The 25406-nt window shown below is 41.1% G+C and overlaps 1 protein-coding gene across 3 annotated transcripts in view; it reads right to left on the minus strand.

The window, feature by feature from the left end:
• The window catches only part of PGCKA1 (PDCD10 and GCKIII kinases associated 1), a 159958-nt gene that overhangs the window by 8799 nt on the left and 125753 nt on the right, over positions 1–25406 (minus strand). For all 3 annotated transcript variants that reach the window (XM_082248104.1, XM_082248106.1, XM_082248105.1), the window contains 2 exons: positions 689–737; positions 298–350 (listed from right to left, as the gene is read on the minus strand). In XM_082248104.1, coding sequence (XP_082104230.1) covers positions 298–329 — 32 coding nt within the window. In that variant the 5' untranslated portion in view covers positions 330–350; positions 689–737. The remainder of the gene's footprint in view (positions 1–297; positions 351–688; positions 738–25406) is intronic.

Genomic DNA, 25406 nt, shown 5'->3' on the forward strand with positions numbered 1-25406 from the left:
AAGCAATTGGGGGAGTTAAGTGGCTGGATTGCCAGGTGAATATAAAGGGAAAAAAATGTAAAAAAAAAAAAAGGAATTCAGCCACCACATCTAAAAATTTGTGAGCTGCAATAATTTTGTTTTTGGGTTTAATACCACTTCCAACAATGTCTAAATTATCCTGAAAATGTTTTAAAAGACAATGCACCAAATGAGTTTTCATTATGTGTGATATGGTCTTTTATATTATATTTCAGTATATTGCTCGATGTTGAAGAGGTGCTTAAAGCATAGATTTAATACCAAGTACAATCTTACCTGTTCAGCATTCTACAGCAATTGCACCCCATCTGGGCAAGGTGTCTCAGTACCTTAAGGAAACACAAACAATGTGCCAAGTTGCATTATTCTTCTACAAAGCATTTGATTAAAATATGAGACCACATTAAGGTACAGCTTAGCACATACATTACAACATGTCTCTGTGTCCATTTATATGAAAAAGATAGAGGACAGCAATAAATGGTTCTAGGAAATTCAAGTGGCTAGATGCATTAACAAGTAATAAATAAAAAAAGGGGAAAAAAGGTAAGATGAGAAAAGGAAAGGAAAGGAAAGATAAGGCAAATAAAGTGTTCTATCCATATTACTAAAGAGATCGAAAGCAGTGTGAAAAGCATAAGCAGAAGACAGCTAAACTGTAGCCTACCTGCCCGGTATCCCATTAAAGATTAACACATGGGAGCCACTTGTTATGCCTGGAAAGAGAAACATGTTTAACTATTATAATATAGAACAGAATGTCTTAAGGCAATACTTTTTTGGTTTTAAATAGAGTGGAGAAGGATTAGAAGACCTGTCCTGTTTTTATTGCTGTCTGTGTCCCCATTTGGTAGATTCACCCTCTCTTCGTCATGCTAAGGGCTCTTTCACACGGGCGGTCCGATCAGATCCACCTGTCATTTTTTTAGGCGGATCTGATCGGATCCTCCATGCAGCTCTATGGGGCAGCGGGTGTCAGCGGAGGTCACCTCCGCTGACACCCGCTGCCATCCGCATCCGATCCTGTGCTGAAATCTGGACGGATGTAAACCCTATTTTTCCATCCGTTCAGTAATCGGAGCGGAGCAGATCTGATGAGAGCGGACAAGCGGTCCGCTCTCCTCCGATCCCCCATAGAGGGCAGCGGGTGCTGAGACACCTCCCTCTCCGCTCTGCAAGCGGAGACGGAGCTGTCATCCGCCCGGCTCAGCGGGGATCGCGGATCGATCCCCGCTGAGCAACACGTATCCGCCTGCGGAGGCGGACCGTGTGAAAGAAGCCTTACAGTTATCATTGAAAGTGAACGTAAAACAGAAATCCCAATTTTTGGGTTGACCTCAGAACAGTAATAGACATTAAATTTTTGGATAGGGACACTAGTTCTAGTGACCCCTGTGACAACCTGGAATTAGCTCACCTTGGAGGATTTTCCTCTCACTGTTTTAGCTATGGTACAGGAAGTGAAGGGAAATTCTCCCCAGTTGGACACTGAAAAAGCTTGACAGGGGTTTATAATCCTATCTTATTCTATGTATAATGTTCTACTGTTAACTCTACTTTAATTGAACTCTATAATCATGCAATAGCCATGCGAATCGATCAAACCCATTGTTATCTCTCCACTGCAATACAGCATATTATGGAAATTGCAGTCTGCATTCTGGCTGCAATCTCGTTCATTTTGGGGCCAAGGAAACAAAGCAATACAGCAGTAATACACACAAATTCATTTTATCACAGTACCACAATCTGTGTGTCTGTAAAGATTTAATTTATACAGGAATTAGAATAGCAAGTCGTATTTAACCTTTTAAGTGGGCCTTTGAGGTGGCAAAGCTTTTTCATCATGTGACTGCTGTGATTGGCTTTTACAGAGGCCTGATCTTGACCGAGAGCTGTTGATGACAGTTCAGTGAGTATGCTGGGATTGAGAATTAAGCTAGTCCTCATTTCACAACCACATACCGTGGTGGATGCATATGTGTCAGCTGGATGTTCAAGCCCACCTTTCTTGCCGTTGCATATATGCGTTACCCGGTTATCAAGAGCTTAATAACAACTGAACTTGTTTTGTAATTTTAACCACTTTACCACCGGAGGATTTTGCTGTCTTACGTCCAGGCCACTTTTTGCGATTCGGCACTGTGCGACTTTAACTGACAATTGCGCGGTCGTGCAACGCCGTACCCAAACGAAATTTACGTCTTTTTTTCCCACAAACAGAGCTTTCTTTTGATGGTATTTGATCACCTGTGCGATTTTTACTTTTTGCGCTATAAACAAAATAAAAGCGTTTATTTTGAAAAAATAACAATATTTTTAACATTTTTTTAAATGAAATTCCCCCCCCCAAAAATGTAAAAATCAATATTTTTTTTAAATTTTTGGCCAATTTGTTTTCCGCTACCTATGTTTGGTAAAAAAAAAAATCACAATAAGTGTATTTTGATTGGTTTGCGCAAAAGTTATTGCGTTTACTAACTAAGGGAAAGATTTCTTTCATTTTTGGTGTTTTTTTTTTTAACGCGTAATGGCGGCGATCTGCGATTTTTTTTGTGGGACTGCGACATTGCGGCGGACAGATCGGACCCTTGACTGACATTTTTTACACTTTTGGGGGTACCAGTGACATTACTGCAGTAATCAGTGCTATAAATATGCACTGTTACTGTAAAAATGACACTGGCAGGGAAGGGGTTAATTTTATTGGAGAGGGAGGGGTTAATGTTTGCCTGGTGCTTACTAACGTGTGGGGGGGGGGGGAGGTGACTGAGTGACACAAGGACAGATCGCATGTTCAGCTATGCTGAACACTGCAATCTGTCACTCCTTGTCACTTAGGAGATCCGCCCGCTCTGTTTACACTAGCGGGCGGATCTCCAAACTAGATTCCCCGACGATCGGGGAAGAGCAGCGGCGATCGCCACCGCTCCTCCCCTGGCTCGACTCCCGCTGTGACTGAAAACAGCGGGAGCGAGCCTCCGGCGGCGCGCGCGCGCCGCCCACAAGGGGCGGAGTCCAGCGATGTAGGTAACGAGGATAACGATAACGAGCCACATTGCTGCAGTAGCAGCAATGTGAGCAGTGCTAAAGTGGTTAAAGACGTTTCATGGCTTATCCAAGGCACGTCTAATAAGCATTAGGTACATACCGGTTGCATTAGACGTACTTCCGGTTGCGGACCAGACGGAACGTCACTTCCGGTCAGGAACTTCCTGTGTGTGGAACGCACGCCGAGAGCGGCGCCACACGAGTTCACTGTTTACATGCTAATATACTTCATTCGTTTGTGAGTATCCATTTGACCTTTTATGAAAATAAATCGGTTTATACATACTTCACCATGTATGGCCCTCTTTTCATTTAATGGTGGAAGCGGAGGCGGACCCATATATTACTGAAGGCTACATAGGAGAAGTCTGTTTTAAAGATCCCGGGCCACTGTGCAATAATATACAAAGGTCTTTTTATATTGGCAATCTGGTGAGTGGGGAACCGAGAGGGGCACCTTATCACTTTGCAAGCACTTTGAATTCCTGGCACTTTGGCACCTTATTTGGATCACATTAAGGACTTTTTTATGCACCTATCACTCACTTGGATTTATTTATAACACTTTATGTGGATTTTATGCACTTGATATTTATTGTTTATTGCATATTTAATTATTCCAGCACTTAGCACTTTATACTTTTAATAATTTGAGATATATTGTTTACTAAAATATTATTGGAGCTAGCGCTGCATAAATTTGTTTGTATCATTTTCCCTAAGATTTTCTTAGTGTTTGCAGCAGCTGCACACATTTACATTTTTAATTTACACATTTTTCACCCAATAACCACACGTTGTGTAGCGCGGGTTTAAATTTGTTTTTTCATTAGGTACATACGTCTGTATTTATATCTAAACAGGTAGCACAGACGTGCTTTACTATCACTTTTAATTATATGTGCTGGAAAACAAATGTGCAGCTGGAACAAAAAATGATTTTATAAATACTTTTAATAATTTTTTATTAATTCAGATGTGTATTACATGAAAGAGGGGAGTGACTTTACATCTCTCTACAATTGCACTTGATTTATTGTATTGTATAGTGTAGTTTAGGGTATCTTTTTGAATCATGGTCTACACTCACTGGCTGCTTTATTAGGTACACCTTTCTAGTACTGGGTTGGACCCCCTTTTGCCTTCAGAACTGCCTTAATTCTTTGTGGCATAGATTCAACAAGGTGTTGGGAAAATTCCTCAGATATTGCTCCATATTGACATGAAAGCATCACGCAGTTGCTGCAGATTTGTCGGCTGCACATCCATGATGCTAATTTCCTGTTCCACCACATCCCAAAGGTGCTCTATTGGTTTAAGATCTGGTGACTGTGGAGGCCATTGGAGTACAGTGAGCTCATTGTCATGTTCAAGTAACCAGTTTGAGATGATTTCAGCTTTGTGACATGGTGCATTATCCTGCTGCACATAACCATCAGAAGATGGATACACTGTAGTTATAAAGGGATGGGCACGGTCAGCAACAATACTCAGGTAGACCGTGGTATTTGAACAATGCTCAGTTGGTACTAAGGGGCCCAAAGTGTGCCAAGAAAATATCTCCCACACCATTACACCACCACTGACAGCCTGAACCGTTGATCCAAGGCAGGATGGATCCATGCTTTGATGTTGTTTATGCCAAATTTGGACCCTACCATCTGAATGGCACAGCTGAAATCGAGACTTAGCAGACCAGGCAATGTTTTCCAATCTTCTATTGTCCAATTTTAGTGAGCCTGTGTGAATATTAGCCTCAGTTTCCTGTTCTTAGCTGACGGGATTGGCACCCGGTGTGGTCTTCTGTTGAGATGGTATTTTGCATACCTTGGTTGTAATGAGTGGTTATTTGAGTAACTGTTGCCTTTCTGTCACCTCTAACCAGTCTGCCCATTCTCCTCTGACCTCTGACATCAACAAGGCATTTTCATCCACACAACTACTGCTCACTGGATATTTTCTCTTTTTCGGACCATTCTCTGCAAACCCTAGAGATGTTGCACGTGATAATTCCTGTAGATCAGTAGTTTTTGGAATACTCAGACCAGCCTGTCTGGCATCAACAACCATGCCATGTTCAAAGTCACTTAAATCCCCTTTCTTCCCCATTCTAATGATCGGTTTGTACTTCAACAAGTCATCTTCACCATGTCTAGATGCCTAAATGCATTAAGTTGCTGCCATGTGATTGGCTGATTAGCAATTTGGGTTACCAAGCAATCGAACAGGTGTACCTAATAAAATGGCCGGTGAGTGTATCTACTTGGTGTTTTATATATTTTTAGGCTGTTCCGATAACAGCTTGTTTTAACCTTTTTAAATCATGATCTCACTTTTTGCTTTTATTTCTGGGACATATTTATATGTTTGAGAATGGCCTAATAATATTGGAGACTGCATAAATTGTCTATAATAAGTTTATAGATTAAAGTTTTTTTTTTTTTTTTTTACAATTTAACCACTTGCCGACCAGTCACGTTGACTGTGCTGGGGCAAAGTGGTTCGTTATCGTCTGGCGACGTAGGCCTATGTCACCAGACATTCCCCTCTCTCGGCGGCACACGCGCTGCCGGAGGCTCGCTCCCGCTGTATTCAGTTACAGCGGGAGTCGGGCCAGGGGAGGAGCGGAGGTGATTACCGCCGCTCTTCCCCGATCATCGGGGAATCGAGTGTGGAAATCCGCCCGCTTGTGTAAACACAAGTGGGCGGATCTCCTAAGTGACAGACAGGGTCAGATTGCAGGGTGCAGCATAGCTGAACCTGCGATCTGTGCCTGTGTCACTCAATCACCTCCCCCCACACACGTCAGTAAGCACCAGGCATAAATTAACCCCTTTATCACCAATAAAAATTAACCCCTTCCCTGCCACTGTCATTTTTACAGTAACAGTGCATATGTATAGCACTGATTACTGTAGTAATGTCACTGGTACCCCCAAAAGTATCAAAAATGTCAGTCAAGGGTCCGATCTGTCCGCCGCAATGTCGCATTCCCGCAAAAAAAATTGCAGATCGCCGCCATTACTCGTTAAAAAAAAAACACCAAAAATGACAGAAATCTTCCCTTAGTTAGTAAACGCAATAACTTTTGCGCACACCAATCAAAATACGCTTATTGCGATTTTTTTTTACCAAAAATATGTAGCAGAAAACAAATTGGCCTAAAATGATAAAAAAATTGGATATTTACATTTTTGGGGGGGAATTTCATATAAAAAAATGTGAAAAATATTGTTATTTTTTCAAAATTGTCGCTCTTTTTTTGTTTATAGCGCAAAAAGTAAAAATTGCACAGGTGATCAAATACCACCAAAAGAAAGCTCTGTTTGTGGGAAAAAAGGACATAAATTTCGTTTGGGTACGGCGTTGCATGACCGCGCAATTGTCAGTTAAAGTTGCACAGTGCCGAATTGCAAAAAGTGGCCTGGACGTAAGACAGCAAAATCCTCCGGTGGTAAAGTGGTTAATAGAGTTTGTATTTTTATTTGTGATTCAGTTCTTTTTTTCAGGAATGTGGTGATTTAATAAAAGCGATTTTCTTTGCTGGTTAAATTTTAAGGGGCCCAGGGCCACCCCCTGCCTTGTAGCTCTTTGTCACTTTTCTCGTTAAAGCAGAAGTCATGCAGTTTGAGGTGAAGGCTGTTACTTTTCTCAGTAGCCTGTTACCACATTGTGCTGATCTACTGTATTGTAGAATAGGGACTAGAAACACTCTATTATTTAGTGAATGCATGCTTGGACAAGAGTTTTTTGTTAAGTGTATATATACATAAAAGTTGAAACCTCGCAGACTACAACTAGAACTGCCAGAAAAAACATTTGCGGAACCAACAATTACTGTTCCTTAAAAATAAATTTGTCAGAAAAACAGAAGGCTAGATTAGAGCTTTTGGGATTTAATAAGACGCCTTTTTTTCTGTAGTCCAATGTGTGGCCTGACAGCAAAGGTGACATAGCTCTTTAATTACAAGTGCAAAAACTGTAGAGAAAATAGCTTTATAATAAATGGAGTACGGCGATACACAACATAAACTCTTGAATCAGTAATTATAAACTGTACGAAATCAATTGTGGAAAAATTGAACAGGTATTCTGTACATACAAAAAGAAATGATATTATTGTAGATATTTAGGATTAAAATGAATTGAAATGGGTATTTCGACAGACTCTGAGCATTATGTTCCTTTCATCAATATTCATTCTGTGGTTTTCATTTTTTACTCTAAAATTTTATTTATACATTCCAACATTTAAAAGTAACCCTATCAGGTTAAAAGAAAATTGAGATGAATGGTCCATGAATTAGTAGAGCTTTTCCTTACACCCCTCAGGTCGCGCATGTATGCTAACTTAGCCCAGATCCAGTGCTGCAGCCTCCATAACACTCTTTGGTCTTCTGGGAGTGTCAGATGTTTGTGTCTCCCATCAAACAACGTGGCTCCATTCTCCAACCCCTGTGTCACAGTAGAGCGTCTGAGGAAGTGACCATGGTGCACAGCAGGGCACATGGGCATCTAACACTCCAGAAAGTGTTAAATGCTGAAGACACTGACAGAGACTGCAGTGCTGTAACAGAGGGGGAGGTGAGAGACAACAGCCAATGGAAAGGTAAGTCAAAAGCTTTTTTATTGCAAGGACCCATGATCTTTCTTTAACCTGATAGGGTAACTTAAATCTCCCTGGCGGTATGATTCTTTCGGATTTTAGGTGCTGAAAGCGGTACCATTATTTTGCATGTAAGCCCAAACAGCCCAAACCAACTATTTACATATGATTTTTTTTTTTTTTACTGTGCGTTCTTATTTATAACATCTTGGGTATGATAAAGTTTGAAACACAAAACCATAAATTATAATACAATAAATAACTATAAATAAGTTAAAGTATGTATGTATGTATACATATATATACTGTATATATATATATATATATATATATATATATATATATATATATATATATATATATACTGTGTGTGTATATATATATATATATATATATATATATATATATATATATATATATATATATATATATATATATATATACACACCAGAGATGTATAGTAACGAAGTAGAACTACTTAAGTACTGTACTTAAGTACCGAAATGCGGTATCTGTACTTTCCTAGAGTAGAATTTTTTTCTCCTACTTCTACTTTTACTTCACTACATTTTTTCGATGATTTCGATACTTCTACTCAAGTATTTTTATTTTGTGCTGCATAGTTACTCGTTACTTTTAAAAAAATTACCACTGCCAGAACAGTAGATGGCAGGTTTCATGAAGCTCAAAAAAATGTGTATAATGTCATTTGTAAATCAGCGCATATGAAAATATAATAAAAGCTGCTATACCAAATCTTTCCAATAAAAAGAAAATATGAAACAAACAAATAAATGGTGCTACAGCGCTTAAAGTGCATCAAGAAACTACTAACAAACACAACTTGGCTGTGCGAATAAAGTGCCTGTGCAATCGATATAATATCATCGTTGCCCCCAGTGCCCTGCCCACACTCCACACAGTATCAAAAATAAAGTGACATGAATGTGCTAAAGCCTAAATGCAGTGAAAATAATTATTCCCACAATGTAACAGTAAATTCAATTCATATAAAATATGACAATAAATCACAATAAAATAAGTTATGAAATAAGTTAGGTCAGGTGCGTGCAACAAGTTGAAGTGTGTAAACCTATCTATAACGAAAAACCATAAATTAATTCCAGTGTGCAAATCTAAAGTGTCACTTCACTTGTCAGATGCTTCCACCTCCTTCAGTGCTCGAGTGACCGACCAACACACTTAATGGTGGTGGCACTGGTGGATAGCGTCTGGGTGGCACTGGCATGGACTGCACTGGTTCAAAAAGCCATATATATTTAATTATTTCAATTCTCAATCTCATAGGTCCTCTCCTCATAAGATATTAATAATTTAAGATTAGGTGATGAACTTCTTGGCGGCCCTGGCAGGATGACGGGGACACCCGCCACTTCTGGAGCCGAGCCGCTGTGATTCCCCAACATGTGACAAAGTGACAGCCAGGAGATCTAGTGGCTAGTAGTGCTCAACAATACCGCTTTTATATATAAAAATGAAATAAAATATACTGACTCACAATTTAGTAGTAGTAGTAGGTAGCGTGTAGCAGTAGGCAGCACAACTCAATTCAATCAATCCCACAGCCTCGCTCGCGCCGCGGCCCGCGGAATCACTGTCATGACCATCAAGTTAAGACCGCACTGGAGGAGCCGTGCTGCCGTCTTCCCGCTCGAGGTCTCCGCCTCTAAACGTGTTGTGTGTCACTCATCCACCCCTTAGGGCCCTTACTGAGAGGAGTTGTGACACGGGCAGCGGGACGCGAGAGCAGGACTCGGAGCATTTTCTTTGTTATCTCATCTTCTTCTCTATGAGGTGAGTGAGGTGGACCGTGGAGAGGGCCTAATCCTTGCCATGGCAAATGTGCCATTTGAGAATCAAATAATCAATATAAAATATTAATATATTATATACACACGGGTCATGGGTGGCTTTTTGGAACCAAGAAGAGTGAGACTGACGGCTATGATGATTATCCGACCATCCATGGTCCATGGACCATAAGTGTTGTGTTGTGGTGGTTCCTGTGCTTCCTGCGGCCTGCCTCTGCCTCTGCCTGTGCCCGCACTGCAGTGGCCACTGGCAGTGGCACTTGACTTGAGCAAAGCAAATGAGCACTACTAGTGTGAAGGACAGGTGGTGGAAGCATGTTCTGACAAGTTCTTATAATGAAAATAATATAGACAGCTTTTTGAACCAGTGCAGTGCCAGTGCTACTAAGGTGAGAGGCAGAGAGAGAGGCTATCCAGTCCACCACTTTACTTGAGCAGATCACAGAAGAAAGGTGGAAGCATCTGACAGCAAGTGACAAGCACTTCTTAGATTGCACACTGGAATTCAGTTAGGCTACATTCACACCTGAGCGTAGCGTTTTTCGCGCGTTTTTTACCGCGATTTTACCGCGATTTTTGCGGCGTTTTTTACCGCGATTTTACCGCGATTTTTACCGCGATTTTTGTGCAGGCGTTTTTAGATTGAATAGAGATCAATGGAAAACGCCTGTAATCTGCCCAAAAAGAAGCTCATGTACTTTTTTGAGCGTTGGGCGTTTTGTAAACAGCGTCAAAACGCTCAGATGTGAACAGGGGCCATTGAAATGAATAGGATTTGTCTTGTTGGGCGTTTTGAGAGCTGATCCTAGAGCAGAAAAACGCCCCAAAAACGCCCCAAAACGCCTAGATGTGAACGGAGCCTTATGGACTTTTTGTTATAAAGTTTAGTTTACACACTTAAACTTGCACCTATCTTATTCACAATCACAACTTATTTTATTGTGGTATTGTCATATATATTTTATATGAATTAAATTTACATTGTGGGAATAATTTGCACTGCATTTAGCACAGACATGTCACTTTATTTTTGATACTGTGGGCGATGATTTTGAATACAAGAAGAATATATATATATATAATATAATTGCATTGCAGGCACTTTATTAGCATTTTTAGCACAGCCACTTTGTTAGTAGTTTTTGATGCATTTTTCACTTTAAGCGTTGTAGGTTTGATGAAGCTGGCCTGGCACATCATCATCAATTGAGCAAATCCAATCAAACCGCGATTAAGAAGACTGCGCATGCTCCTGTTCTGCCTTTTGATCAGCTGAAAAGATGGACGAACCAAAAACACCACCTTCCACCCCTGGCCCTTCAACTTCAAGTGATCTGCCTGGCTGTGAGAGTGAGGAAGCTCAGGAAGGAGACCACCCCTGGCTTTAAAAGGTGGATGCTTTAAAAGGGGAAGGGAGGGACATACTTTATCTGTTTTTTGTTTACAAAAAGTTACAGCCTAAGGAATTGTGATTGTCCTTTAGGTTAATCATTTGAATAAATCATTTGAAATAATAAAAAACAATATGATGTTCAAACTTTTGACTTCTTTCTTTAATAACTACATAACACAGTACTTGTACTTCTACTTTCAGTACTTGAGTAGAAATTGTTTTTCAAAACTACTGGTACTTTTTACTTTTAGTACTTAAGTAGCAAATTTTTTGAAAAAACTACTTGCAATACTTAAGTAAAAAAAATGTTGAATACTTTAGTACTTCTACTTAAGTAACTTTTTCTGCGAGCACTTCCACTTCTACTCAAGTCACTTTTTGATCGAGCACTTGTACTTTTACTCAAGTAGAAATTTTGAATACTTTATACAAGTCTGATACACACACACACACACACACATATATATATATACCTATATATATATATACATATATATATATAGTACAGTAAAACTGCAGGAAAGGGCACGGGGGGCAAACTAATGTGAATTTATTTTATTTTGCAATGTATCAGTGTGTTTGGTGTGTTTTACTTTTGAATTTGCCGCCGGTTCCACCCCCCTGCGAACGTCACGTCGCAGGAGACGTAAGTCGGGGCACAGAGCAGCCGGAGGAAGATCCGCCGCTGCACACCGCTGGGATACATCGCTGGATCCCGGTGACAAGGTAAGTAACCCCTCTACCAGGATCCAGCGATCTTCCTAGCGGTACCCCGAGTGTGGCTCGGGGTTACCGGTTTTGGCACTGAAATTTAACCCCGAGCCACACTCGGGAATACCGCTAGGAAGATTAATGGATTAGGAACAGTTGGATTGATTTACTAAAATTGAAAAGTGCAAAATCTGGTGCAGCTGTGCATGGTAGCCAATTTATGGTCTAATAGACCCCAGATCTCTCCATAAAGAGGATCTGTCATGTCTCATGCTGTCACAAGGGATGTTGTTCGTCTATTGTGATGCCAATATAGTTAATCCAAAAAAAAGTGTTAAAAAAAAAATTGTATAAAATAAATAACAATAATAGAAAAATGTTTAAAGCGCCCCCATCCCACAGTGAGAACGCATACGTTACTCCTACGCACATATGTAAACGGTGATTGCACCATTCATGTGAGGTATTGTCACGAACGTCAGAACGATAATTCTAGGATTAGACCTCCTGTGCAACTCTAAACTGGTAACCTGTAAAGACATTTACAGTGTCGACTATGGAGAATTTTAAGCAATGTAGTTTGCTGCCATTCCACAGGCAGACACAATTTTAAAGCGTGACATGTTAGGTATCTATTTACTCAGCGCAACATCATCTTTTACATTATACAAAAAAAATTAAGCTAACTTTACAGTTTTTTTTATTTTTAAATTCATGGCTGTTTTTTTCCCCACAAAAAAAATGCGCTTGAAAAACCACTGCACAAATACCGTGTGACATAAAAAATTGCAACACCCACCATTTTATACTATAGGACCTCTGCTAAAATATATATATATATATAATATAATCTAGTTATATACAATGTTTGAGGTTCAAAGTAATTTTCTAGCAAAAAAAAGTTGATTTTTACTTGTACGAGCGAAGTGTCAGAATTGGCCCAAATACGAAGTGGTTAAAGTTTGTAGGAGGAGTTTTCATTCTCCTCTGAGGCTGCAGGATACCTGACCCTCTGTCTGGACAGTGGTGATTGGCCCTGTGGTGATCACATGCACCCCCCTCAAGAAAAAAAAAAAAAACTCTCATACAATACATGCCAAACTGAGCATGTGCAAATTGACTTCAAAGGCTCTGTCTTATCATGAGATGGATTGGGGACAGTGGAAGAAGGGAAGGATCAGAGAAGACAGGATCAAACAGCCTTTTACGCGATGCAGAGGAATAACTCCTTAGGTTCCACAGAACCATCAGGCTTGCTCATTCAAAATGATGCAGCTCCTAAAGGGACATTATCAAACTGAATTGACCATCATAGAGGAACACATTCAAACATTACTAGTACAAAATCTGGGAGCAAATTTGTCTAATAATTATGAGATCCAAAAAAAAGCTCTACAAGAATTTTTAGAAAATCATAACAGAAATCTACTACTCAAAACTCTTTATCACAAACAACCCCAACCACAAGCCACACCTACACTTACAGCGGCTGAGTTCAGAGCCATCCGGGACCTCAACCTACTACTCCAAGAAAGTGACCTAGATGACTGGGATGATCCCAGTGAACCAGACCAAGACTCTGACAATGAGGAACCAGAAGTAACTACAGACATACCTACTTTCAAAAAGAAATCAAATAAATTCCCTTCCTTTAACACCAACCCAGCAATCGCACTGTTTGTGCGACAAACCACAAAAGACATAGAAGCAATCAGAGAGAAAAAACATATGTCTAACCTGACCAACAAACAAAAACGAGCTCTTCAAGAACTCAAAAATAACGACACAATTATCATCAAGCCATCTGACAAAGGAGGCAATGTAGTTGTTATGAGCAAAGAAAAATACAAAAATATGTGCCACACAATACTCTCTAACACCAAATGCTACAAACAGATTGCCCCAATTATGATCAAATCATATGATCAAATCTTCTACACCAAAGTGGATAATGCATTCCGGGAAGGTACCATTTCCCAGAACCTATGGGAATACATAAGGACACCACACCCCAAAACTCCGACATTATATGCACTACCCAAACTGCATAAAAACATGGATGACCCACCTGGAAGACCGATTATATCCGGGAATGGAAGCATCTCAGAGTCCATGAGTAAAGTTATTGACCGATACTTACGCCCTTATGTCAAAGACCTGCCTTCTTATACTCAAGACACACTTCATCTTCTCAGGATACTTAATGACATCACCATACCAGAAGAAACCTACCTAATCACGATTGACGTGGAATCTCTATACAACAACATACCTCACACCAAAGGAATACAAATTATCGAAAAAACACTTCGCTGCCACAATCAACGTGATCAAAAATTCAACCTGTTCATCACAGACATGCTACAATACATACTCAATTATAATGTCTTCACATTCGGTGGCAACTACTACATCCAAACGTGCGGGGTTGCGATGGGAACCAGCTGCGCGCCCTCGTACGCCAATATTTACTTAGGCTCATGGGAGCAAGAATTTCTATCAAGTGAAGTAAACACCATCTATACTGACAAGATTCTCATATGGCAAAGATATATTGACGATATATTGATTATTTGGAACGGACCAGAACACATGATACTTGAGTTATTAACCAAGATGAATCAAAACGAATACAATATGTTTTTCACAATGTCATATAACAAACATCAAATATCGTTTCTTGATACCCTAATATACAAAGACCCCACAGGAAAAATCTCCACCACTCTCTATAGAAAGGAGACAGCAGGCAATTCCATTCTTCATGCCTCAAGCTTTCATCCACAACCCCTCATTCACTCCATACCCTATAGCCAATACCTCAGAATCAAGAGAAATTGTAATGACCCAGCCAACTTCAAATTGGAAGCTGATGCACTCACTTCCCGATTCCTAGAAAGAGGCTACACCAAAACCTCTCTACGCAAGGCATACAATCGGGCCAACAACAAAGATAGAGAAATGCTTCTCTTCAAAAACAAGCAATCCAGCAAAACCGGAATTGATACTCGCATCATCATCAGATTCACCAACGAACACCAGGAAATTAGAAACATCTTTACTAAGAATTGGCCCATCCTCATGGAAGAACCCAGCACCTCGAAGTTCCTACCACACCATCCACCTATTACTTTTAGGAAAGCAGGCTCCCTCCAACAACAACTGGTACGTAGTGAATTCCAGGAAGGATCAAAAAGAGACCCATGCAAGAACAAAGGCACCTTTCCATGCGGAGACTGCGCCCAATGCCCTGTCATCCGCCAAATAACTAATACTATCTTACCGAATGGAGAACCATTTCAACCCAAGCACTTTTGCAACTGCAAAACCAAAGGAATAATATACATGATGACCTGCGAATGCGGGTCCTTCTACATAGGAAAGACCCGACAGGAATTTGGGAAGAGGGTCAACCAACACCTCCAAACCATGCACATTGGCAATTTCTATGTGCCTTTAGGCAGACACGTAAGGGACAACCACAACTATAAAATGCCCAAAATCAACTTCATGGCCCTGGACAGGATCCACATCCCACTACGTGGGGGGGACTGGAACAAAACGTTATTACAACTAGAAATGCGTTGGATTACTCTTCTCAAGGCCACCATCCCACCAGGGCTAAATGAAGCCCAAAGTTATCGTCCATTCCTCCCAGGTTTCTCTTCCGGCAAAAAAGACTAAACTCATACCAAGGAAATCCACCTCCATTTAGACCAACCTACAATTGGCCATTTTTTGGCCATCCTACTCCCTAATACATGCCGAAAACATGATACCGGGATACCTGACCATAGAATACCCTCCCTACTCGGACCCTATCCAGACCGTCTCACATCCCCTCTCCCTTCATGATTATATTGCTGCAACTATATATATCAATATATATTATATCTTGTTTATTTATTTAATCTTCCTCATATGTACTTAATTGGTATTTACACGTCTGTACATATACTGTCATGACACTGTTCATCCACTTCTTTTGCTTATTTCCTGCACTCCAGGAACTCCCGGCACGGAAAGCCCCGATTCCCCTTTTGGATCGGGGCATTTTTAAGCCAATCGGTCGGTCCTGCACCCTCCACTATCCCCCTTGGGATTTATTGGCTTTCTTCCGTGTCGGCGGCCGCAGGGGCACGTCCGCACGGCTACAAGGGATGCCGCATCTGCCGCGTGCAGACGCTTCTCACGTCAGACCACGGACACCGCCCATAGGCGTCACACAGCGCATCACTGCGCATGTGCGACAGCCTTTAAAAGGCCGGGGAACACCTCCAGATCCTCAGTCTCTCCCGGATCGCAGGAGGACAGGACCTGGAGGCAACATGCTGCAACACCATACCAATACCTTCTACAAAACGTAAGCATAGACTTGAAAAGATGTACCAACATCTCTCCATCAAGTCCTTACTTTTCAAACCCTCAGTACTGCATTCAAGGATGTTTATTTATTTTTACCTCAAACCATCCTTTACTTTACTATGCATTTTTCTTATATACCTTGCACCTCAGATGACTCCCATCAATGTGCAAACACCACAGATGATCTCCATCAATGTGGAAAGTTATACACTATAGCCACATTGAACTACATTGGACCAGAAAAAACGTGGCCCAAGAAGTAATTATTATTATTATTTTTATACTACTTATTACCAACAACTCTTCAGGTTGTTTCACCTGTGGCTCCAACTACAACTATACCGCACTTTTCTCACCCAATACAGCATTGTTCCTGCAGCTCCTGGAAAAAGTCTGGGAAAGCAATACTCCAGAAAGTGGACAAAAAATATGTATGTTTATCTACTATTCTATATATAACTTAAACTTGAGCAAATATATGCTACTATTTCTGACAATTCATTGTACTTATTCCTAGAATCGGTAACATCCTTGATAAAGGCCGCTACTGGGCCGAAACATGTTGGAATACCGATCAGGCCCCTCTCTGCAACCATTTCCCATTCTTTGATATGAGGAACAGCAGAGCAGGACCATCTACCTTTCTTGTCTAAGTCACTATTTTCACGTGTAACCACACCTACTACTCTTTTCTCTTCACTATTACAATGGGACTTTACCCATTAATTCACTCAAATCTCTGTATATAATTATACATGTGAATAAATTTTATCTACAAATTGTACTACTACTGTTTACTCGCCTTACTCCTGCCCTTAAAATCCCATACTTGACTTGAGGCACCACAAATCGACAAACTATACTCTCGGGATGGTGGCAGAAACTATTTCTTTCCCTTCCAGCTAAGATCCAAAAAACATTTCTTCAAGAAAATCATAACAAAAATATTATTGTGAATAACAATAAAAAAAGTCAAGATATCGACTAGCCTATAGCACAAGTCAGGCTTACAAATAGGCACACACAAATAAAAGTAACGCAAGAAATCTCTCCTCTTTAAAGCGTTCACATAAGAGCACTTCTGAACACTTGGAAATTGACACAGACATTTATACATCTATGACCTCACTGTCTTCTAATCAGAATGAGCCCTCTGTAATACGCACGCCCACACACATTGGACGAGGCAAACATAAGAGAGGTACAAATACACGAAACACGAAACCTATAAAACACAACACGACCAAAAAGACTCACCTGGATGCATCTGGTAATTCTTCTTCTTTTTCTTTCAAAAATGTCACAGGTGGTGGTGATCATCAATTTGGTGGTGGGTTTCTTTCCTCTCTCTCTCTTTTTACAGCTTCAGAGGAGCAGAGGAAGAATGAACACACAGTAAGTAATGTGAGTGATAAAATGGATTTAACCAGAACACAGCCCCCAAAGGGACAAGGGTCTCACCCTTTGGGGAAACCAAGAAACAGGGCAATCTAGAGGCATATGTAACCAAGCTCAACTAGACATGGGGTGAATGCAGATAATCAACCTGTCCTCATATTCACTGTCACCTGAGTAAACCAGAGTGCTACAACTAGGTTTAAGTTTCTGCCCATATCAGAATGTTAATAAATTTGAAGTTATAAAAGATGTGAATCTTTTTGAAAGAAAATTGTTACTACAAGTTATGCACGATAGGGATTATGGGGGCCCTTGGCTTCCAAAGTCGATAGTAAATTATGGAAGGATTTTACCATCAAAGACTATCGAGCTCTGAGAGACTTGATGTCCCTATATGAGGAAAGACAGGTAGATGACCAATTGGATACAGAAGATGATGTCTCAGAGGAGGAGGATACCCCTACTACTTATAAGAACAAATCTCAATTGTTTCCCTCATTGCAGACAAATGTAAATATCTGAGCATTTTGTGTCCAAGGTTAGCTATGATATTAATCAGATTTCCATTTCTCAATTTGGACCATGCAATTTACAACCAAAGTTACAAATAGCTCTTAAAAAATTAGAAAGCAACCCTGAAATAATTATAAAACCTTTGGAAAAGGGGGGGGGGGGTGTGGTGCTCATGAATAAGGAACAATACATTACCATGTGCCAAAAGATACTGGCCAGTCAAGATGGTATAAAACATATTTTGGGATCATCCTTCCCAAATACTATGACAAATACAGAATCCTTATCGGTGGGGCCTATTCCTCAGCCCTCATCAATAGGAATACCTGGAATTTCCTTAATGTGAAACATCCTGTAACCCCCACGTTTTATGCCTTGCCCAAGGTCCACAAGAGTCTTGTGGACCCTCCAGGAAGACAAATAGTATCAGGTATAGGATGCCTGAGGGAACATGCCAGTAAACACATAAATGATTACTTGAGATCTTTTTTGTTTCCTCCCTTCCATCGTACATACAGGACACTAGAGATCTGCTATGCATTCTGGAGGGCCTCATTGTCCCCGGAAATGCCTGGCTGATCACCATTGATATTGAGGCTTTGTATAGCTCTATTCCCCACAGAAAGGGCATATCCGTCATCTGGGACTTTCTGAAGGAGAAGCAGAGATACTTGTGGCCATATCATTTGTTTGTTCTCCAACTGTTGTAAAATATATTGTTCCATAATGTTTTTGTTTTTCGGGGTTCCCATTTCCTCCAGGTGCAGGGGGTAGGAATGAGGACACGCTGTGCCCCATCATATTCCAACCTGTACCTGGGGGGATGGGAACGCAATTTATTTTATAAATGGGATGTGTTGATGGGCCTGTGCCACGTTGTATTGTGGCACAGATACATCGACAATGTCTTCATGATTTGGGATGGCACAAGATCCAAATTGGACCATATAAGCTGCAATAACTACAATCTCAAGTATACTATGGAGTGTAGTCAGGAAAGGGTTATGTTTCTGGATGTACAGATAGGGGTAGATGAAGATGGCGGTCTCTTTTCTGATTTGTATAGAAAACCGTCATCTGCCAATGCAATTCTGCATCCCACAAGTGCCCACCTGAGATCTCTGGTACACAGTATTCCATATAGACAATATCTCTGACTTAAAATAAACTGTACCAGAGAAGAGGATTTCTTAATAGCGTCCAAAGAATTACAAACTAGACTCTTGAAACAAGGATACACTAAGACCTGCTTGAAAAAAGCCTTTAAGAGAGCCAGACAGAGGGACAGACAATCCCTGTTCCATTCAAAGAGACAGGCTGACTCACCTCAACATACGAGATTAACCACAACATTTTCCAAACAGCATTCGCCAATACGCAATACGCAATATTAGCACAACACTGGCATCTTCTTACTGAGGATGCCATTGTGGCTAAATATGGAAGTCAAAAACCCACAGTCACCTACAAGAAAGCTAACTCCCTTAAAGATCATCTGACTAAAAGTCACCTGTCAAACACCAGAAGAAAAAAAGAGGGGTACCTTCCCATGTGGGAAATGTGAATTTTGTGAATGGGTAAGGCCAAATAGCAATATAATTCGTCATAATGGTTGTACCTGGACCCCCTCTCTTGCCATAGACTGTCAAACAATAGGAGTGGTGTATATCATGAAGTGTAAATGCAAGGCTTTTTACACTGGTGTAGCACTGCCCCCTTGAGGACTGCTGAATTCTTCACCTTCGAATCCCCCTGGGTTACCATTAGCAACTGCAGCATGCACAATCTAGCACTTTACTCCTTGGCTCAGTCAATGAACAGTCTAGGGGATGTAGTTGTTTTTGGTGTTGTTTTATTTATTTAGGGATGGGAGAAGGGAAGAGTGGAATACTCCAAATTAAACTGTTGTCAGGGTACAAATACCAGGAGAAGGGCTCTAGGACCCAGCAGCGCTATCAGCACTTTGGCAGGAGAAGGACTTTAGGACCCAGCAGCACTACCAGCAATTTACCTGGGCCTATATAAGGAAGCCTGCCAGTGATTTTAGTTGCTGGTTGATCTTCGGCTCCTTCAGTTATCCTTGTGATATTCCAGTTCCTTTGTCCTGTTACCGACCTGGCTTGTCCTTGACCTGTCTCCTGATTACTTCCTGTGTTCGACCTTGGCTACCCACCTGACCCCGTCTGCTCTGATATCCACCTGGCTCCTGATCTTGGCTATCCACCTGACCATGTTTGCTCTGATATCCACCTGGCTCTTATCTTTGCTATCCACCTGACCACGTTCCAGTCTCAGCATTATCCAAGTCCTGCAAACACCTCATGGGCGCCACCTGTCTGCGGATTACTATCCAGCACTCCAGCTGTACTCTGGATCCTCCTGCACACAGTCCAGCAGGCAACCCGTGCAACTTTGGGCCTGACCTCTCCTGTTCTCATCCTCAGGGGGGTCTGGAACTTAGCCGCAAGGGAGGCCCTCTCTCTCCATTGGCCTCCAGCACCAGGTACGTGATAACTGTTCACAATGGATGAGGACTCTCACTGATGATGCAGATTCACCTTGCCACTAGATTCATTTGTGTTAAGCCTCTGTATAAATGACCTGTTTGGGTAGACTATCTGCAGGATACACTCCTAGTATCCCCTTTCACTCAACAGACTGACACCTGTCTTCTGACTATCCTACACTGAGGTGGCCCCCCTTCAGGTCAGGCCCCTAGACACGATTGCCTGTACTCACAATACTGTTTTTTGAGGGTCTCCAGTGTCTCTACACCTCCAGTCAGTTCTCCTGGACCTCTGGGTTCAGTTCCTTTCCTCTGGACCCCAGGCTGACTGCCTGTGACCACGCACCACGTCTACAAAGGAGGAGGCAGCCGCCACCCTCCCTCCGGGACTCTGCTCACCAGCCAAAGACCCCGCAGCACATGTGCTCCTGGCTTTTATACAGTATCCCATAATGCTGTATAAAACAGCCAGTCTCTACCAGTCTCTACCAATCACCGGGACTGTATCAAAGCCTGTGTACCCATTGGTCAGGTTTCCTCCCAGTGTCCAACATGCCTCCCTATTGGACCAGTGTGAAACACTATCTAGACCCAATGAATCACATACTGAGCAGACCTAACTCACAGATCCTACTCTCTGGTAGGCAGAAAGCAATATAGATTTCCTGCTGCTCCTCTGATAGGCAGACAGAGCTAAAACTATACTCTCTCACTAGCACCTACCTAGGAGGTTGCTACATTGAAAAAAACAGAAACCTTTTAGGAAACGTATACGAGATCATGTATATTTAATTAGGAATGGGAAAGGGGAATCAGCCATAAGCTGGCATGCAGGGCTTTATCATAATTTTGACTTATCGGTGATGGAATTTTTTGCTTTGGAACATGTTTCGGCATCTGAAAGAAGGGGGGGGGGGCTCACAAAGTGTCTTTGACTATTACAAATAGAGAGAAGCTGTATGAAGGAATGACCATACTATCATCCACTATATACCGGATCAAAGATTTGCTTACCCTAGGTCGGCCACTTTCGGAAAGTGAGTTCCATTTTTTCATCTCGGCATATTACTTTTTATATATGTTTTGCACATTTATTAAATAGCTTTTTACCATATTGCATGATTCATGGATACTGGTCTGAGGCATTTATTTTCTGTCAAGAGCCTGTAATAATTTAAATTCCACCCCTTTTTCCCTGTGTTATAAGTAGGAATATGTTTTTGGGGACAGTAATTAATTGTACCTTTGGATTTATATACTGATTATACCTATACTATTTTTATTAAGTGTTACTGCTCCTGAACGACACTCCTAAGGCCTTGAACATAGAGAGAGAATTTTTGTGGTGTGTGTGCCCCCCTCCCTCCTCCTCTTTCCGGCTGGGGTTCATGTGTCTGGGGTCCCTCTCTGTGCCACCATACAGTTCTGGGTGCTTCATGTCTCTTCTTGTCATCTGCCCTCTGGGATTTGGGTAGGTACCTTGAGTACTTTTCAGTATGTTCATACTTCTTGAATTTAATAATTTTTTGATGTCATGATATAATGTTGTAATATTAAAGATTTAAAATATATGAAAGATGTGATGTCATGTGTGGTAATTAATGCTTATATTTTTACACTTTATCTCCCAATTACAATAGGATCTCCTGACGAAGCTATAAGCGAAATGCGTAGCGATCCCTTGATAATGGTAAACTAAGATACCCATAGGACCTAAACACCTTTTGGATTTTCCAAAACTGCGGTTCCTATCAAATGGGTATTCCTACAGGTCTCCTGGCTACACATGTATCCTGACCGGGGAAATTTTTGCTATATTATGAGGAAATTTTGCCATGTTTTTTCTACATATGACTGTTCATGATTTGGTATTAATATATATTTTTTAATGTTGCCATAATAAACTTACACATTTTACGAATTGAGTTCTCGAGTTCCTTAATAGGATTACTAGTGGCTACCTATAAAGTCCCACTTTTCTTCTTTTCTCTTTTTCCACAGTGAGTATAACAAGCATGCTTTACTGCTACACACTGATTTTACTGTTGTGGGTTTAGTAACACTTTAAGCTTTGAGAAAATAACCTAGAAGCTGATTGGTTTCTATGCAGAGCTGCACCAGATTTTGCAGGCTCCAGTTTTAGTAAATCAACCCCACTGACTCTAATCCAGAGAAGTCCAGCCTGATCCTAAAAGAAGCCCCTGCATGGAGATTAGAACTGGAATATCTCTCTAAAGCAGCAAGGCTGAGAGTTATGTACTTATGCATCATAGGACACTCCTGTTACCTGCAGCTCACAAGCTGTGCAATTAAATATTCACTATGTCTGACTCCCCTTTGTGATATCAAAATCAGAAAGGAGAATCAGGTCACTCTACGATTTATACTCATGGATCATAAAGTGTGGATGATATTGCTCGTGCCCCACTTCCAGTTCTCTTTCAGGGAATCTTAATCTTTTTTTTTTTTCGTAAATATAAATTGTGGAGCATATACATTGTATTTCCTTGGTTTGAAGACTGAGGTCCTAAGTGTCTGTAACACTTCTGTTAGTGGTCAGCTAAAATCTTTAGAACATATTGTGAACCTTTACTGAAAAAGGCAGAAATAATAGTCAAGTGGATTAATACATTAATCTCAAGCGGCATGCTGTTGTGAACATTGCAAATCCAATTAGATGTGTTCTTCATCAACCCAAAGATGTAAGATTTCATAACTTGCAAAATAACTTACTCAATAAAGCAAAGCTAGCATTCAAAGTACATTAAAGTTGAATATCAATTAAAATTGTTTAAATGTATTCTTAAATGCAACCATTGAAAGTATCTGGATTTTGTAATATAGGCATCCTGTATAGCAGCACTTACACAAGAGAACAATGATCAGTTCTAAGATTCAATGAGGCTTTTCTAAATAGCTAATGTGCTGACAGTGAGCATGCTGATAGGTGGAGCTAATAAAGTGAGCAGAGCAAAGACTGATCATTTTGCTGCTGCTCCTTCCTTCTCCAATCAGCAGGCTGGAGTCATTTTCGTAACCAGCCTGTGCTGCTATTGCACTTTACATTTCTTTCTTTGCCTTATTGTTCAAAAAAGTAAATGCTGAAGCTTTGACCTACAACACAACTGTAAAGTTCTACTTGGCATAGTGGCCCAGAGAAGATATATGGGTGGACTAAGTGCATTACTAAATGCTTGCCGAATGCTTGATCAGGGTTCACATGTATTGCAATGTGACTGGGTCTTAAAGCCTATTAATGAACATACAGGATATAAACAAATTCACCACTTGCCGACCGCCCCACGCATATTTACTGCCATAGGGCGGCTCGGCCGCGCATAATCACGTAGATCTACGTGGTTATGTGCATGTGGTCTTGGCAAGGCACATGCATCGCTGGAGCCATGCTCCCATTGTGATTAGACACAGCAGGAGCCAGACTGCGGGAGGAGCAGGTGTGAACGCCGCTGGCCTCCCACGATCTTCAGGGAAACTGACAGGAGAGCAGCCTGCCTATGTAAACAAGGCAGACGGCTCTCCTGTCTGACAGGCACAATGAGATTGTGTGTCTCAGCTAAGCTGAAACCCCCATCTCTGTGTGCCTGTCACAGAGCCTTCTCCTCCACAGTTAGTAAGCACAATTTAGGAGCACACCTAACCCCTTGATCACCCCCAGTTCTAACCCCTTCCCTGCCAGTGTCATTTATACAGTAACAGTGCATATTATTTAGCACTGATGTATTGGTGTCACTGGTCCCCAAAAAGTGTCAGATTTGTCCGCCGCAATGTCGCAGTCCCGCTACAAAAAATGCTGACCCACGCCATTACTAATTAAAACAACAAAAAATAAATAAAAAGTTCAATAATCTATCCCATAGTTTGTAAACGCTAAAACTTTTGCGCAAACCAACTAATATATGCTTTTTGGGATTTTACCAAAAATATGTAGCAGAATACAAATCGGCCTAAACTGATAAAAAATTAGATTTTTAACATTTTTTTTGTTGAGAATGTTTTATAGCAGAAAGTAAGAAATGTTTTTTTTTTTTTTTTCTTTTCAAAATTGTTGCATTTTTTTGTCAATACGGCAAAACCTAAAAACCCGCGGAGGTGATCAAATACCACCAAAAGAAAGCTCTATTTGTGGGGAAAAAAAGAACATCAGTTGTATTTGGGTACAGCATCGCACGGCCATGCAATTGTTAGTTAAAACAACGCAGTGCCGAATCGGAAAAAATTACCTGGTCATTAAAGAGGAAGTAAACCCTCCTCTGCAAGTTGTACCTATAGGTAAGCCTATGATAAGGCTTACCTATAGGTACTGTAAATATCTCCTAAACATGTACCGTTTAGGAGATATTTACCTTACATGCAGCCAGTGATGTCACTGGCGCATGCGCTCTGAAGGAACGGTCGCTGGTGCCGTTCCTTCAGAGTCCCATGCCGTGACCGTCGGCTCCCGCGCGTGTGCGCGGAGTGACGTCACCGCGGCTCCGGCCAATCAGATGGCCGGATGCCGCGATCCCGGAAGACGGGCGACTGAACATGTCTAACGTCATAGAAGTGAGCGGACGGCACGGCGGGGGCTCGTTCTAAGGTAAGTATTGCATAATGAGCTAGTATGCGATGCATACTAGCTCATTATGTGTTTCTCTTTCAGGGTGAAAACGAAAAAAAAAAAAAAAAATTGAGTTTACAACCTCTTTAAGGGGCTAAAACCTTCAGGGGCTGAAGTGGTTAAAGCAGAACTACACTGCATCGGAATACCACAAGCCAAAATCGCAATATCATTTATTTTTATAGTCAAAGCAAATTCAACCATCCATCCATGTCTCTATGCTTTATTTTGCTGAGAAATCACTTTGAAAAACACCCCCTAGCATTAATGGTTGTGGCCATCTTGAGTAAGGCAGATGATTCATGTAGCATTTACAGTACTTTCTGGAACCCATCTGCCTCTAGCTCGAGCATGCAGACAGGAGAAAACTCTCTTCCCCTCCTGAAGACTCC

This window comes from Pelophylax lessonae (genome assembly GCF_965119305.1).
Source record: "Pelophylax lessonae genome assembly, chromosome: 1".
Classification (NCBI taxonomy): Eukaryota; Metazoa; Chordata; class Amphibia; order Anura; family Ranidae; genus Pelophylax; species Pelophylax lessonae.